The 15,853-nt window shown below is 45.5% G+C and overlaps 1 protein-coding gene across 2 annotated transcripts in view; it reads left to right on the top strand.

The window, feature by feature from the left end:
* Nucleotides 1–15,853, top strand: part of SDHAF2 (succinate dehydrogenase complex assembly factor 2) — an 18,734-nt gene extending 2,881 nt beyond the window's left edge. For both annotated transcript variants that reach the window (XM_054438731.2, XM_054438732.2), the window contains exons 2-4: nt 4,767–4,990; nt 5,147–5,256; nt 14,260–15,853. In XM_054438731.2, coding sequence (XP_054294706.1) covers nt 4,767–4,990; nt 5,147–5,256; nt 14,260–14,390 — 465 coding nt within the window. In that variant the 3' untranslated portion in view covers nt 14,391–15,853. The remainder of the gene's footprint in view (nt 1–4,766; nt 4,991–5,146; nt 5,257–14,259) is intronic.

The raw sequence follows: 15,853 nt of genomic DNA, 5'->3' as shown, positions 1-15,853 counted from the left end.
CCCCTTGTATGTTATTGATGTTACAAATTACATCTTTTTATATTGTCTCCATTAACAAATTTTTAGTTATTTTTATACCTTTGTCTTCAATTTCTATACCAAAATTAAAAGTGACTTACATACCACAGTTACAGTATTATAGTATTCTGTACTTGTTTCTCTCTATATATACTTTTAAATTTATTTTATTTTATTTTATTTTTTTTTTTTGAGACGGAGTCTCGCTCTGTTGCCAGGCTGGAGTGCAGTGGCATGATCTTGGCTCACTGCAACCTCCATCTCCTTGGTTCAAGCGATTATCCTGCCTCAGCCTCCCGGGTAGCTGGGACTACAGGCGCCCACCACCACGCCTGGCTAATGTTTTGTATTTTTAGTAGAGATGGGGTTTCACAGTGTTAGCCAGGATGGTCTCGATCTCCTGACCTCGTGATCCGCCCACCTCGGCCTCCCAAAGTGTTGGGATTACAGGCGTGAGCCACCGCACCCGGCCTCCAGTGATAATTTCTTTAACACAACTCATACCAGTGTCACACAATTCCCTGGAAATATGTGACAACCATTATTGTTTCTTTTATGGAATGCTGCCTTGATACTAACAGAAAAAAATGGGTGAAATTTGGCTAAAATAATAAGACATCCCAATTATTAGAACAATTTCCTTGTACTGATGATGATAGTCCTCCCAATCTGCATTCATTTCTGTAGAAATTACTCAATCATGTTATTTTAGTATAGAAAGTAGGAATCCCTGCCTTCAGTCTGCATCAGAATCTCTTAGAGGGTTGTTAAAAATTCATTCGTCAGGGCCCAGTCCTAGAGATTCTCATCCAGAATGTTTATGGTGGGGCTTGGGAATCTGAATTTTCATTGCATGCTGTATTAGTTTACTAGGGCTGCTATAACCTGTGTGGTTTGAAGAACAGAAATTAATTTTCTCATAGTCCTGGAGGCTAGAAGTCCAAGAGCAAGGTGTTGGCAGGTTTGGTTTCTTTCGAGGCCTCACTCCTTGCCTTGCAGATGGCCACCTTTTCACTGTGTCCTCACATTTCTCTGTACATGCACATCCTTGGTGTCTCTTTTGTGACTTTTTAAAGACATAGGATCTTGCTTTGTTGCTCAGGTTGTACTTTGACTCTTGGGTTCAAGCAGTCCTCCCACCTCGGCCTCCCAGGTAGCTGGGACTATAGGGACATGCCGCTGCACCCAGCTTTTTCTGACTTTTGACAGTTTGATTAAAATACATCGCAGTGTGGACTTCTTTGGGTTCATGCTAATTGAGATCTGTTAGGATTGAATCTGGATGTCCACTTCTTTCCCCAACTTTGGGGGTTTTTAGCCATTATGTCTTTTTTTTGAGATGGAGTCTCACTGTATCACTGAGGCTGGAGTGCGATGGCACAGTCTCGGCTCACTGCAACCTCTGCCTCCTGGGTTCAAGCAATTCTCCTTCCTCAGACTCCCCAGTAGCTGGGATTACAGGCACGCACCACCATACTTGGCTACTTTTTGTACTTTTAGTAGAGACGGTTTCGCCATGTTGGCCAGGCTGGTCTTGAACTCCTTACCTGACGTGATCCGTTCACCTCAGCCTCCCAAAGTGCTGGGATTACAGGTATTAGCCACTGAGCCCAGCCAATTATGTCTTCTAATAAGCTTTCTGCCCCTGTCTTTCTCTTATAGGACTCTCATAATGTGTATATTGATCTCCTTGATGGAGTCCCTAAGGCTTTCTTCACTCTTTCTCATTCCTTTTTTTTTTTTAGAAAAAAACCCTAATTTCAAATGACCGCTCTTTGAGTTTGCTGACTCTTTCTGCTGCTTGATCAGGTCTACTATTGATTTTCTCTAGTGAATTTTTGTATTTATTTTAATTTCTTAAAATTTTTTAATTTTTTTTTTTTTTGAGACGGAGTCTCGCTCTGTCGCCCAGGCTGGAGTGCAGTGGCACGATCTCGACTCACTACAAGCTCCGCCACCTGGGTTCACGTCATTCTTCTGCCTCAGCCTCCCAGGTACCTGGGACTACAGGCGCCCACCACTATGCCCGGCTAATGTTTTGTATTTTTAGTAAAGATGGGGTTTCACCGTGTTAGCCAGGGTGGTCTCGATCTCCTGACCTCGTGATCCACCCGCCTTGGCCTCCCAAAGTGCTGGGATTACAGGCGCGAGCCACCGCGCTGGGCCTAATTTTTTAATTTTTATATATTTTTATTTTTTAGAGACGGGGTCTCACTATGTTGCCCAGGCTGGTTCTCGAACTCCTGAGCTCAAGCGATCCTCCAGCCTCAGCCTCCCAAAGTGCTAGGATTATAGACATGAGCCACCATGCCTGGCCTCCTCTAGTGAATTTTTCAATGCAGTTACTGTATTCTTCAGCTCCAAAATTTTCTTTTGGTTATTTTTTTAATGTTTTCTGTCTTTTTATTGGTATTCTCATTTTGTTCAAGCATCACTTTCCAAAGCTCATTGAACATCTTTATTATGGCTAGTTTTAATTCTTTATAGGTGATTCATGTACTTCTGTTTCTTTAAGGTTAGTTTCTGGAGATTTATTTCGTTCCTTTAATTGGACCATGTTTCCCTCTTTATTCATGTACTTGGTAACTTGTACTGGTGATTTCTACGTTTGAAAAATCGTCTGTCTCTCCCGGTCTTTATACTGGTGATTGGCCTTCACCAGTCAGCATGGATAGAGATTCTGAGGGCCTCTCAATCCTTTCCTGAGGTTGTGTCTTTTCCGGACTTGTGGATGTAAATTCCCAATTAGAGGGATTTGCCGGTTTCCTTTTTCAGGAGCCTGTAATCTCTTGCTCTCTCTAGTGTCTGCCTATGATACTGCAGTTTCTCTGGAGCTGCGCAAGTCTCCCAGCTGTCTTATTCGGTGGCTTCCAGACTTTTAGAGTATGCCATGTCCCATCAATGCCCCAAGCTGGGCAAGACAGAAACCAGTCCCTCTGGTAGCTTCCCCAAAAGACAGAATGTTACAACTGGATATGGTGGCTCACGCCTGTAATCCCAGGACTTTGGGATGCCAAGGTAGGCGGATCACCTGAGGTCGGGAGTTCGACACCAGCCCGACCAACATGGAGAAACCATGTCTCTACCAAAAATACAAAATTAGATGGGCGTGGTGGGGCATGCCTGTAATCCCAGCTACTCGGGAGGCTGAGGCAGGAGAATCGCTTGATCCTGGGAGGCGGAGGTTGCGGTGAGCCGAGATTGCGCCATTGCACTCTAGCCTGGGCAACAAGAGCGAAACTCCATCTCAAAAAAAAAGAAAAAAGAATATTAGATGCACACTCCACTCCCCCCAACCCTGGGAGAGGCCACCGGGCTGTATTGACCTTTCTCTACGGTTTCAGGGATCCTCTGGATCAGCAGCAAGCCACCCAGGCATTTAGAGTGTGCTAGATCCTTTCAAGTGCTTAGAGACAGAAACCAGTCCCCCAGAGAGCTCCAAAAAGCTAGAATGTTGGATGCACACTGCACCTGTTTCCCTCCCTAGGGAGAAGCTGGGAGGTGGGAGTTTTCTCCTGCTTGTTCTGCACTGAGCCAAGGATGAGTGATGAGGGAGTGAGTGCTTGCCAGTCTAAACTGTCACCTTTGTTCTCTATGGTTCTTTGTTCTCCCTCAACCTGCTGCCCTTTTCTGTCAGCACTTAGATTCAAACAAAACAGAAACCTGATCCCCCCAAAAGTCCGAACATTATACATACTTTTCAGTCTTCTCTTTTTGTCTCAGGTGGAAGCTAGGAGCTGGGGGTTATCTCATGATCATGCTTGGGCAGAGAGGGGAGAGACTATGGCAAATGAGTGCTACAAATTTTTCTCCTGGCTTCGATGCAGCTGGTTTTGTGCTCACCTGGGGAGCAGGAGCCTCTTACTGGTTTCTGGATTTCTCACAGGGAATTGGTTTGTTTGTTGCTGTTGGCTCAGTGTCTCCATCAGGGGAGCAGGATCTGGGGTTTCCTACTCCACCATCTTCACCTCTTGCTGAAGTCACCACCATGACATCATATCTTGATAAGTTACCCACTTCTCTGGATTGGGAGCCTTTGGGGGATTAGGGATCATGCTGTCTCTGTGTGCTCAGGATTTGACACAGGTGAGTGAGTACAGTATAAACCACACTGTAAGAATTTTAAGGGAGTGCAAAGGAAGGAAAAATTATTTCTGCTGGGATAGTTTCTGGAAAGGCACTGGTTAAGGACACATTTGCAGTTAGGACTGTGTTTTAATTCTAATTGCAGTTACTATTTGGATAATTTTGGGTGAGTTATTGAACCTTCCTGAGCCTCTGTTTCCTTGGCTGTAAAGTGGGGACTATCAGCATAATTTCTTTTCTTTTTTCTGGGGGATAGGGTCTGTTGCCCAAGCTGGAATGCAGTGGTACAATCACAGCTCACTGCAGCTTCGACCTTCCCAGGCTCAGATGATCTTCCCACTTCAGCCTCCTGAGTAGCTGGGACTGCAGGCACCGTGGTGGGACTACCCCACTATGCCTGGCTAATTTTTGTATTTTTGGTAGAGACAGGGTCTCACTATGTTGCCCAGGCTGGTCTCGAACTCCTGAACTCAAGTAATCATGCTCGTGTCGACCTCCCAAAGTGCTGGGATTACAGGTGTGCGCCACCACGCCTGGCCAGCAGCGTAATTTCCTCATGACTAAATGTGATTGAATGCATTCAGCACCTAGTAAGCATTGAGTAAATGATAGTGATGATAGTCGTCATTATTGTAAAGATCTTTGTGGTTTGTTCATTTCAGATGCTTGCTCTGTCAAGGCACAGCCTATTGTCTCCTTTGCTCAGCGTGACATCATTCAGATGCTTCTACAGAGGTGACAGTCCAACAGATTCCCAAAAGGACTTGATTGAAATCCCTTTGCCTCCATGGCAGGAGAGAACTGATGAATCCATAGAAACCAAAAGAGCCCGCCTGCTCTATGAGAGCAGAAAGAGGGGAATGTTGGAAAACTGCATTCTTCTTAGGTATGGGACTAGGAGTCTTTTTTTTTTCAATCGGGCAGCTTCCTGAGCCAGAGTACGTTCAGAGAGACTCCCAGGAATAGGAGTCTTGGTGTCACTTCTCTTTTATTAGACACAGCCTTCTCAACCTCTTTTTCTTTTTTTCTTTCTTGTTTTTAGTCTTTTTGCTAAAGAACATCTGCAGCACATGACAGAGAAGCAGCTGAACCTCTATGACCGCCTGATTAACGAGCCTAGTAATGACTGGGATATTTACTACTGGGCCACAGGTACTGGGCATGATAAGCAGCATAATGTGAAAATAGGACAGTTTAGGCTGATTTGAGTCTAGAATTGTATCCTAGATAATTTTTTTCTTTCTTTTTTTTTTTTTTTTGAGACTGAGTTTCACTCTTGTTGCCCAGGCTGGAGTGCAATGGCACGATCTCAGCTCACTGCAACCTCTACCTCCCAGGTTCAAGCGATTCTCCTGCCTTAGCCTCCTGAGTACCTGGGATTACCGGCATGTGCCACCACGCCCGGGTAATTTTGTATTTGTAATAGAGGCGGGGTTTCTCTGTGTTGGTTAGGCTGGTCTCGAACTCCTGACCTCAGGTGATCTGCTCGCCTCAGCCTCCCAAAGTACTGCGATCACAGGCATGAGCCACTGTGCCTGGCCTATAAGTTTTTTCTTTTATTCATGAAGTAGACACTCAACCCAAATACTGTTCAAATTTTTGTTAAGTGTACGAAATTTGTTTTATCAGTTAAGGTTCTTTATTTGCAAGACAGAGTGGAAAGTTGTCTGTCTCACTTAAGCAAAAAGGAATTTAGTGGAAGGATATATGAAGCTTACAGTATCAAAGGTTGAAGAAGAACCACTCTGGGAATGCAGTGGAATCAGACAACTAAGTCTGCATAGCCAAAGCTCCTCAATAGTTTCATTCTGGCTGGGCGCGGTGGCTCATGCCTCTAATCTGAGCACTTTGGGAGGCTGAGGCGGATGGATCGCTTGAGGTTAGGAGCTTGAGACCAGCCTGGCCAACACAGTGAAACCTCATCTCTACAGAAAATACAAAAATTAGCTGAGCATGGTGGCGGGCAACTGCAGTTTCAGCTACTTGGGAGGCTGAGGCAAGAGAATCACTTGAGCCTGGGAGACAGAGATTGCAGTGAGCTGAGATTGCACGACTGCACTCCATCCTGGGCAACAGAGTGAGAGTATGTCTCAAAAAAAAAAAAGTTTCATTCAGTCACTGCCTTTATGAGGAATAAATTCTAACTGTGTATAGTTAGGATTAACTTTGGCTACGAGTAAAAAAACATCCAAAACAATAATGGCTTAAACAAGGTAGAACTGTCTTTCTCATGACAGAAGTCCAGAGGAAGGCACACTCCAGAGCTCATAGAGGGGCTTCAAAAAGTCATGGGTCCAGGTCCCCCCTACTTGCTGCTCTTTCATCCTAGCATGTGTTGTCTACTTCTTGATCCAGGACAGCCATATTTCAGCCCGGAAAAAGTGTGTGGAAGTGCATACCCCTCCTTTGTAGATCCCGCTCAGGAAATTATCCAGCATACTTCCGCTTACTTGCCATTGGCCACAGCTTAGTTACTTGGCTACATCTAACCATGAGGAAAAATAATACAGTCTATTCCATCTGCCCAGCTATGTTGGAGATTCTGTTATCAATGAAAATCGGATACTAGGGGACGTGTCATTCATTCTGCCACACTCTGGGACTGCTGTTTTTGTGTCTCCACTCAATATTTGTATCAGAAAGTAGCAGCCATTGTCTATGGGTTCCAGGTATGAAGAGTGATAAGACAGAGTCTGGAGCCTTATACAATCACTGGAAAGCCAACAAAGTCCAAATATTTACTCTGCAACCCTTTACAGAACAAGTTTGCCCTGCCTTAGCATAATGCATTTGAGATGCATATCCTTGTTGTTGCTTGTATCAGTAGTTCATTCTTTTGTGTTGAGTAATACTCCATTGTGTGGATGTACCATGGTCTATTGACCAGCTGAGGGACATTAGGATTATTTCCAGCTTTAGGTGATTATGAATGAAGCCACTGTAAACATTTGCTTACAGATTTTGTGAACATAGGTTTTAGTTTTTCTTGAGTGAATACTCAGGAGAAGGATTTGCTGGGTCATATGGTAAGGGTATATGTTTAACTTTACAATAAGGGCAGGTGTGGTAGCTCATGCCTGTAATTTCAGCATGAGATCACATGCTCCTCCTTTGGGAAGCCAAGGCAGGTGGATCACTTGAGGCCAGGAGTTTGAGACCAGCCTGGCCAGCATGACAATACCCCGTCTCTACAAAAAATGCAAAAGTTAGCCGCGTGTGGTGGTGCGTCCAGCTACTCTGGAGGCTGAGGCAGGAGAATCGCTTGAATCCGGGAGGCAGAGGTTGCAGTGAGCCGAGATCACGCCACTGCGCTCCAGCCTGGGCGACAGAGTGAGACTCTCTCAAAAAAAATAAATAGGGCTGGGCGCGGTGAGTCAACGCCTGTAATCCCAGCACTTTGGGAGGTCGAGGCGGGTGGATCACCTGAGGTCAGGAAACCGAGACCTTCTTGGCTAACATGGTGAAACCCCGTTTCTACTAAAACGACAAAAAGTTAGCTGGGTGTGGTGGCGGGTTCCTGTAAGGAGAATCGCTTGAACCTGGGAGGTGGAGGTTGCAGTGAGCCAAGATCGGGCCACTGCACTCCAGCCTGGGTGACAGAATGAGACTCTGTCTCAAAAATAAATAAATAAAACTTTTAGTACGTTTTTTCTGTAATAGGTAAATATAGATAGTAAGCTTTTTCTGTAACAGGTAACTATAGATAGTAAATACAGATAGTGAATATGTTAGGCTTTGCAGGCCATACAGCTTCTCATAACTACTGACCTCAACCTTTGTAGCATGAAAGCAGCCACAGATAGCAGATAAACAAATGCATATGATTGTGTTTCAATAAAACCTTATTTGTGGACACTGAAATTTGAATTTCATACTGTTTTCACCAGTTATGAAATATACATTTGATTTTTTTTCCCCAACCATTAAAAAATCATTCTTGGCTGGATGCAGTGGCTCACACCTGTAATTCCAGTGCTTTGGGAGGCTGAGGCAAAGGATCTCTTGAGGCCAGGAGTTTGGGGCCAGCCTGGGCAACATAGACCCCCTATCTCCAAAAATAAAAATAAATTAACTGGGCTTAGTGGTGCACACTGTATTCCCAGCTACTTGGGAGGATCACTTGAGCCCAGGAGTTCAGAGACTGCAATGACCCATGATCACGCCACTGCATTTCAGCCTGGGCAAGAGTGAGACCCAATCTCTAAAAATCATTCTTAGCTCACAGGGCATAGTTTGCCAGCTTCTGTGCTAAGCAAAAGAGGTCAGACTCGACCAGGTGCGGTGGCTCACGCCTGTAATCCCAGCACTTTGGTAGGCTGAGGTGGGCGGATCACGAGGTTAGGAGATCGAGACCATCTTGGCCAACATGGTGAAATCCCGTCTCTACTAAAAATACTGGGTGTGGTGGTGGGCTGTAATCTCAGCTACTCGGGAGGCTGGGGCAGGAGAATCTCGTAAACCAGGGAGTCGGAGGTTGCAGTAAGCCGAGATCATGCCACTATACTCCAGCCTGGGCGACAGAGCGAAACTCCATCTCAAAAAAAAAAAAAAAAAAAAAAGATCAGACTCAACTAGTACATACTCAGTATATAATTGGACTCAAAGAATGTGATTCTGTTTACATGATAATCTGAAAAACGCAAAACTTACAGGGATAAATCAGTGATTGCCAGGGTGTTGGACGTGAAGGGAGGGGTTGGTGTTCCACATCTTTACCCACACTTTGTATTATCAGGGTTTTGTTTTTGTTTTTAGCCATTCCAAGAAATATATATTGGTATATCACTATCGTTTTAATTGGCATGTCCCTAATGACTAATAATATTGAGGATCTTTTCAAGGGCTTATCAGCCCTTTATGTATATTTGGTGACATGTCTCTTCAAATTCCGCCTCCCACCCCCGCCTCCTTTTTTTTTTTTTTTTTTGAGGCAGGATCTCACTCTGTCACCCAGGCTGGAGTTCAGTGGTGCAGTCATGGCTCAGTGCAGGCTCCACCTCCTGGGCTCAAGCGATCCTCCCACCTCAGCCTCCAGAATATCTGGGACTACAGGCCAGTGGCACCACGCCCAGCTAATTTTTGTTGTTGTTGCATTTTTTGTGGAGATGAGGTTTTGCCATGTTGCCCAGACTGGTCTCAAACTCCTGAGCTCAAGCGATCCACCTGCCTCGGCCTCCCAAAGTGCTGGGATTACAGGTGTGAGCCACCATGCCTGGCCAGATTTTCCATTTTGGAAGATACTTTCACTGGATATAGAATTCGAGGGTCACAATGTTTTTTCTTCTGTTAAATAGACACACTTCTACTGCTAGCTCTTAGTGTACAAGATTGGGTAGTCAAGGAGTTCCACTGGGTTTGGGCTTTGGTTTTGCTCTGGTTACCTTCAGTGCGTCACCAGCTTCATATTCCCTCGTGTTACCATGTGCTGTTTTCTCATTTCCATAGTTTGTGACAAGGTCTGCTGTATCTTTGTTCCTTTGTATGTGTCTTCTCTTTCTGAATCTTTTCAATATTTTGTCTTTGGTTTCTAGCTATTTCAATATTATATATGTAAGTATTTATTTGATATTTATGTATGTAGGCATTTGATATTTATCGTGCTTTTGGGTTCTCTGGGCATTTTGGATCTGTGTTTTCATATCTTTTATTATTGTTGAAAAATTCTCAGCTATTATCCCTTCAGATATTTCTTCTGCTTTGTTTTCTCCCTCTTTTCCTTCTAGGATTCTAGTTATACTTAGTTAAATGGTTTAATATTGTCCAACAGCTTTTGTGGGGGTTTTGTTTTTTGTTTTTTTGAGACAGTCTTGCTGTGCCACCCAGGCTGGAGAGCAGTGGCGCGATCTTGGCTCACTACAACCTCTGCCTCCTGGGTCCAAGCGATTCTCGTGCCTCAGCCTCCGAGCAACTGGGACCACAGCCACGTGCCGCCATGCCTGGCTAATTTTTTTGTATTTTTAGTAGAGACAGGTTTCACCATGTTGGCCAGGCTGGGCTTGAACTCCTGGCCTCAAGTGATCCATCTGCCTCAGCCCCTTAAAGTGTTGAGATTACAGGTGTGAGCCACTGTGCTCAGTCTGTCCAACAGCTTTTGGGTTCTCTGTTTTGTGTTTTTTTATTTTTTTCTCTTTGTGTATCAGTTTGGGTGATTTGTATTAGATAATATCTATTGACCTATCTTCCACTAATTCTTTCCTTGATGATGTGAAATCTCATGATGAGCCTGTTGAAATCATTCTGCATATCTGCTACTGTATTTATTTTTAGCATTTCCATTTGACTTTTGGAGTTTCCAACTCTCTGCTAGAATTTCTCATCTGTTCATACGTTTTGTCTGCTTTTTCCACTGGCGCCTTTAATATTAGTCATAGTCATTTTAAATTCCCTGTCTGATAGTTCTAACATCTGGGTCATCCCTCAGTCTGCTTCTGTTGATTTCTTTGTCCCTTGACAGTGTGTTTTTTTTCTTCTTTTGTGTATATGTCTCTCGTAATTTTCTCATAATTGTATTTATGCTTACAATCGGGGATGCTTCTACTTTACTGTTAGTGTGGGGATCAAGTCAGTGAGTTGGGAGGTAAGCTCAGCTTGGGTTGTTTTTGCTTTGGTTACCTTCATTGCATTACTAGTGTCTAGTGTTAACGTGTGCTTAGGGTGGAAGCTGGCTCTGTCGCCCAGGCTGAAGTGCAGTGGCACCATCTTGGCTCACTGCAACCTCTACCTCCCAGGTTCAAGCGATTCTCCTGCCTCAGCCTCCCGAGTAGCTGGGACTACAAGCACATGCCACCACAACTGGCTAATTTTTTTTTTTTTTGGAGACAGAGTCTTGCTCTGTCGCCCAGACTGGAGGCAGTGGCGCGATATCGGCTCACTGCAAGCTCCGCCTCCTGGGTTCACGCCATTCTCCTGCCTCAGCCTCCCGAGTAGCTGGGACTACAGGCGCCCGCCACCACACCTAGCTAATTTTTTGTATTTTTAGTAGAGACGGGGTTTCACCGTGTTAGCCGGGATGGTCTCGATCTCCTGACCTCGTGATCTGCCCACCTCGGCCTCCCAAAGTGCTGGGATTACAGGCGTGAGCCACCGTGCCCGTCCAAATTTTTGGTATTTTAGTAGAGATGGGGTTTCACCATGTTAGCCAGGGTGGTCTCGATCTCCTGACCTCGTGATCCACCCTCCTGGGCCTCCCAAAGTGCTGGGATTACAGGCATGAGCCACCACGCTCGGCCTCCAGAGGGTTTCTTAAGAGAAACCCTATTCTACCTTCAGCTGTCAGCCTTCCCTGTATTTCTATGTCTCAGAGGGAATCTCTGTCTATGTTCTTGCCTTTCCCAAGTGCAGCAGCCTTCCTGTTGCTTTCCACTTGGTGCTTGGTTTGTTCAGGGGAGGAGAGGTTGGGATGGCACTCTGTGTTATCCTGGTCTAGCCTTAGTCCCAGGTAGCCCCTGTGGTCCTGGGTCTTGGAGCTGGGATTTCTCAGTTATAGTGCCTCTCCCATAGAGGTAGAGGAAAAGAGTCCAGGCTGGACTTTATGCTTTTTTTATTTTATTTTTTTTCCTGAGATAGGGTCTCGTTCTGTTGCCAAAGCTGGAGTGCAGTGGTGCAGTCTTAGCTCACTGCAGCTTCGAGCTCGGCTCAAGCAATCCTCCTGCTTCAGCCTCCCAAGTAGGTAGGATTAGAGGTGCATGCCACCACACCCAGCTATTTTTGTTTGTTTTTTTGTAGAAGTGGGGTCTCACTATGTTGCTCAAGCTGGCCTCAAACTCTGGGCCTCAAGCAGTTCTGCCTTGGGCTCCCAAGGCACTGGGATATGCATTTTTTTGGACAGATTGGCTGTTTCCCTCCTCCTGGCCTTCATCACTGAGAAAGGTTCTTTCTAGCCTCCTGCTTTCTACCCAGTCTTTGTCAGGAGCACACCTTTGTGAGAAGAACTTGTGAGTGGGTGCATATTCCATTTGTGTCTGTGGTTTTATTTTTATTTTTATTTATTTATTTTTTTGAGACAGTTTCACTCTTGTAGCCCAGGTTAGAGTGCAGTGGCACAATCTTGGCTTACCACAACCTCTGCCTCCCAGGTTCAAGCAATTCTCCTGCCTCAGTCTCCCGAGTAGCTGGGATTACAGGTGCCGACCACCACACCCGGCTAATTTTTTGTATTTTTAGTAGAGACGGGGTTTCACCATGTTGGCCAGGCTGGTCTGGAACTCCTGACCTCAGGTGATCCACCTGCCTCGGCCTCCCAAAGTGCTGGGATTACAGGTGTGAGCCACTGTGCCCAGCCTGTGTCTGTGGTTTTATACACTCATGCTAGCCCACACTTGGCTTTTAACAATTCATTGCAAATTTTAGTGGCACAGGCCTGCAGTCCCGGCTGCCCTGGAGGCTGAGGCAGCAGGATCGCTGGAACCCAGAAGTTCTGGGCTGCAGTGCTGTGTACCAATCAAGTGTCTGCTGTAAGGTTGGCATCAATATGTTGACCTCTCGGAAGCAGGGGACCACCCGATTCCCTAAGGAGGGGTGAACCAGCCCACGTTGGAAATGGAACAGGTCAAAATTCCTGTGCTGATCAGTAGTGGAATTGCACCTCTGACTAGCCACTGCAGTCTACCCTGGGCAACATAAGACTGGCCCTGTCTGTATTAATCTAAAAAAAATTTTTTTGGCTGGGCGCGGTGGCTCACGCCTGTGATCCCAGCACTTTGGGAGGCGGAGGCGGGCAGATCATGAGGTCAGGAGATCAAGACCAGCCTGGGTAACACAGTGAAACCCCGTCTCTACTGAAAAAAAAAAAATAGAAAAAATCAGCCGGGCGTGGTGGTGGGTGCCTGTGGTCCCAGCTATTCAGGAGGCTGAGGCAGGAGAATGGCGTGAGCCCAGAAGGCGGAGCTTGCAGTGAGCCCAGATCGCACCACTGCACTCCAGCCTGGGCGACAGAGTGAGACTCGTCTCAAAAAAAAAAAAACAAAAAATTTTTAGCTGAATTCCTTTTACCCATTTGTATGATGTCCAGTGTCTCTTCTTCCTGTGCCTGCCACAGGTGAGCAAGTGCACGGCTCTCGTTTCTCCTTTGAAGGGCCTCTTTTTCCTTAGGTTTTGTCTGTTGGGTTGCCCTGTGACCTCAGTTCTCTGATATCTTTGAGAAAAGTCATGATATTTGTAATTTATCTGGCTTTTTTTTGTCGTTACAGTGAGTGCGATATTCTTTCCAACTTTCTATTTTCTTGGGGGAATCCAAAACCTCTTTGATCTTATGTTGATTGTCACATGAAAACAGAGCCCTCACTAGATGGCAGGCCCTGTGCTGAATAAGGGAGAATCTGACTTGGTTTTGAGGAATTCTCTCCCCTGGCGTCGTACCTAGTGTTGGTGGAAGGGTAATTCTGGAGCACATTGCCTCGGCTTTGGCAGTGGGAGGCTTTGCTTGTAACTGGCATCTTAAATAAGTATCCCGAGGGGGTCGAGAAAGGTCAGAGGGAGCAGCGCACTGCCAGACCCACTGCCGTAGACTGAGGCTGGCCTTCTCATTCTTCTGACTCAGTGCCTTTGTTGCCCGTTCACTGAAATCTGGTTCTTTAGGCTCATGACAGTTCTGTGTGCCTCTAATATCCTTCCAATAAATTCGTTTTTGCTTAAGTTTACTAGAGTTATTAGTTTCTGTCTCTTAAAACTGAGGACCTCCAACTGATAGACAAAGGAGAGAGAGAGCTTTTGTTTCAAGAAATGTATACATTGCAAGGGAAAACACAATGTCTGGGGAACAATGGAATTGCCAAATGCAAAGCAAAATAGTACAGCCAAGATTGTGCGGGCCAGGGGTCAGCAAACTTGTTCATAGAGGACCAGATAGTAAATATTTTACTTGTAGTCATATGGTCTCTGTTGCAAGTACCCAATTCTGCTGTCGTAACACAAAAGCAGCATGGGTAATATGTAAACCATTGGGAGCAGCTGTTCCAGTAAAACGACTTGCAAATATAGGCTCACACAGTTTGCCACCCCCTGGTATAGGCTAACATCGTGTATATTTAGAAGAAGGATGGAGACAGTCTATATATCCATCTGTGGTTCTTGGCCGATGTTCCGAGTTTTAAGATTCTCATACCTGAGCATTGACTGACTATGGCATAATTCTTTCTGTCCACTCTTCTCTTGCAGAAGCTAAACCAGCCCCCGAAGTATTTGAAAATGAAGTCATGGCCCTGCTGAGAGACTTTGCTAAAAACAAAAACAAAGAGCAGAGACTGCGTGCCCCAGATCTTGAGTACCTCTTTGAAAAGCCACGTTGAGCTGTGCTCCACGGCCTGGCATGGGGGTTCAGTCTGCGGATGGTAACTACTTATGATGGACGTTAGCCTTGCTTCCGGCTTCTCCTTAGATGCCCAGCTGCCCCACCCCAGACCACTGGTCCTGCCTCAAGTGATGGACATAACCCTCTCCCAGGACATACATGTAAATACACAATGTGACTCATTCTCATACTTTTTTGTTCAGCTCTGAGCCTCAAAAGTGATTTGTCAGCAACGCTGGCATGAAGGCCTTGCCTGGCTGCTATCGCTAGAGGCAAGTCTGCCACGAGAGGGCACTGCAGGCGAGGCAGTTGTGCTTGCTCATTGCCTCAGCCCAAGTGTACTCAAAGAAAAGAGGCAGCCAGCTGTGCGTGCTGTACGGAAAGCCTCCCGCCCTCCCTGCAGCTCCCCGCCCTCAGTGGCCCAGGGCTTTGTTGAAGTGGAACTCCCCACTTCCAACCTGGTATGGCTCCTTCTGCGAAGGGAAGCTGATCCCAGCCTCCTGAGCTGAATCCTTCAAAGGCACAGCAGGCAGAATGAGGGCCACAGGCAGGAGTGACGTAGGCACACTGCTTAAGAGTCAACATCTTCATCATTGGGCTTTCTTTAAAACGTGCACTTTGTAAGTTGAAAGAGAATTATTAAAGCATACTGAAAAAAGGAAATTTACAATTTCCCAGCCCTCAAAATTAATTTTAATTTTGTCTATTTTCATATAACCATAGTCATATGTTTATAGAGTTTTACAAGTTCACAATTACAGGTTTTATTTCATGTAGCACTATAGAAAACTTTCCCCCTCATTCCTACAGTCTTCACAATTAGTTGACTAAATAATAATACATAAGAAATAATATATTAGAATGAATTAGTTACAAGTGTTTTTAAAAGCTCTAGGGCTGTGTGACTTCTGTGTTGCTAGTGGTGCCCTCCCTGGAGGGGTTTTGCCCTCAGAGCTGTAATCTAGGCAGTAGAATCAGTCACCCAAACTGGACCAGGTGCATCTAAAGGTATTGACCAGAAGAAGGTCGGCCAGATTTGATGAGCAGGTGGTTGGTGATTATAGGAGCCGCACACGGGGACTACACACGTACATGTTTCCAGCATTGTTGAGCTCCAGGGTTCCTACAGAGCCACGTCATGGTTCCTGCCTGCTCTTCAGTATCCCTGGTGGCTCAGGAGGGAAGGGAAGAGGTCTAGCCTTTACATAATCACAGTAAAGCCTCACAGCACTCTAGACTAGTGGTGTTATCCGTATTTTATACGTAAGAAAGTGGGCTCAGAGAGAGGAAGTAATTTGTCCAAGGTCAGGTAGTTATTGAGTCGAAAAAGCAGAATTTAGTATGGCTCAGTCTGCCTCCAAAGCTCTTGAACTTTCTACTAGAACACACTGCCTTACTGCTGGAAATTTAATAGAAGTCTGTTTGGAAAAGCTGTGGCAAATAAACATGACAGTTCTGAGA

The sequence above is a fragment of the Pongo pygmaeus genome, chromosome 9 (genome assembly GCF_028885625.2).
Source record: "Pongo pygmaeus isolate AG05252 chromosome 9, NHGRI_mPonPyg2-v2.0_pri, whole genome shotgun sequence".
NCBI classification, from domain to species: domain Eukaryota; kingdom Metazoa; phylum Chordata; class Mammalia; order Primates; family Hominidae; genus Pongo; species Pongo pygmaeus.
The sequence above is the reverse complement of the archived record's forward strand: the minus strand, read 5'-3'. Positions and strand labels throughout refer to the sequence as shown.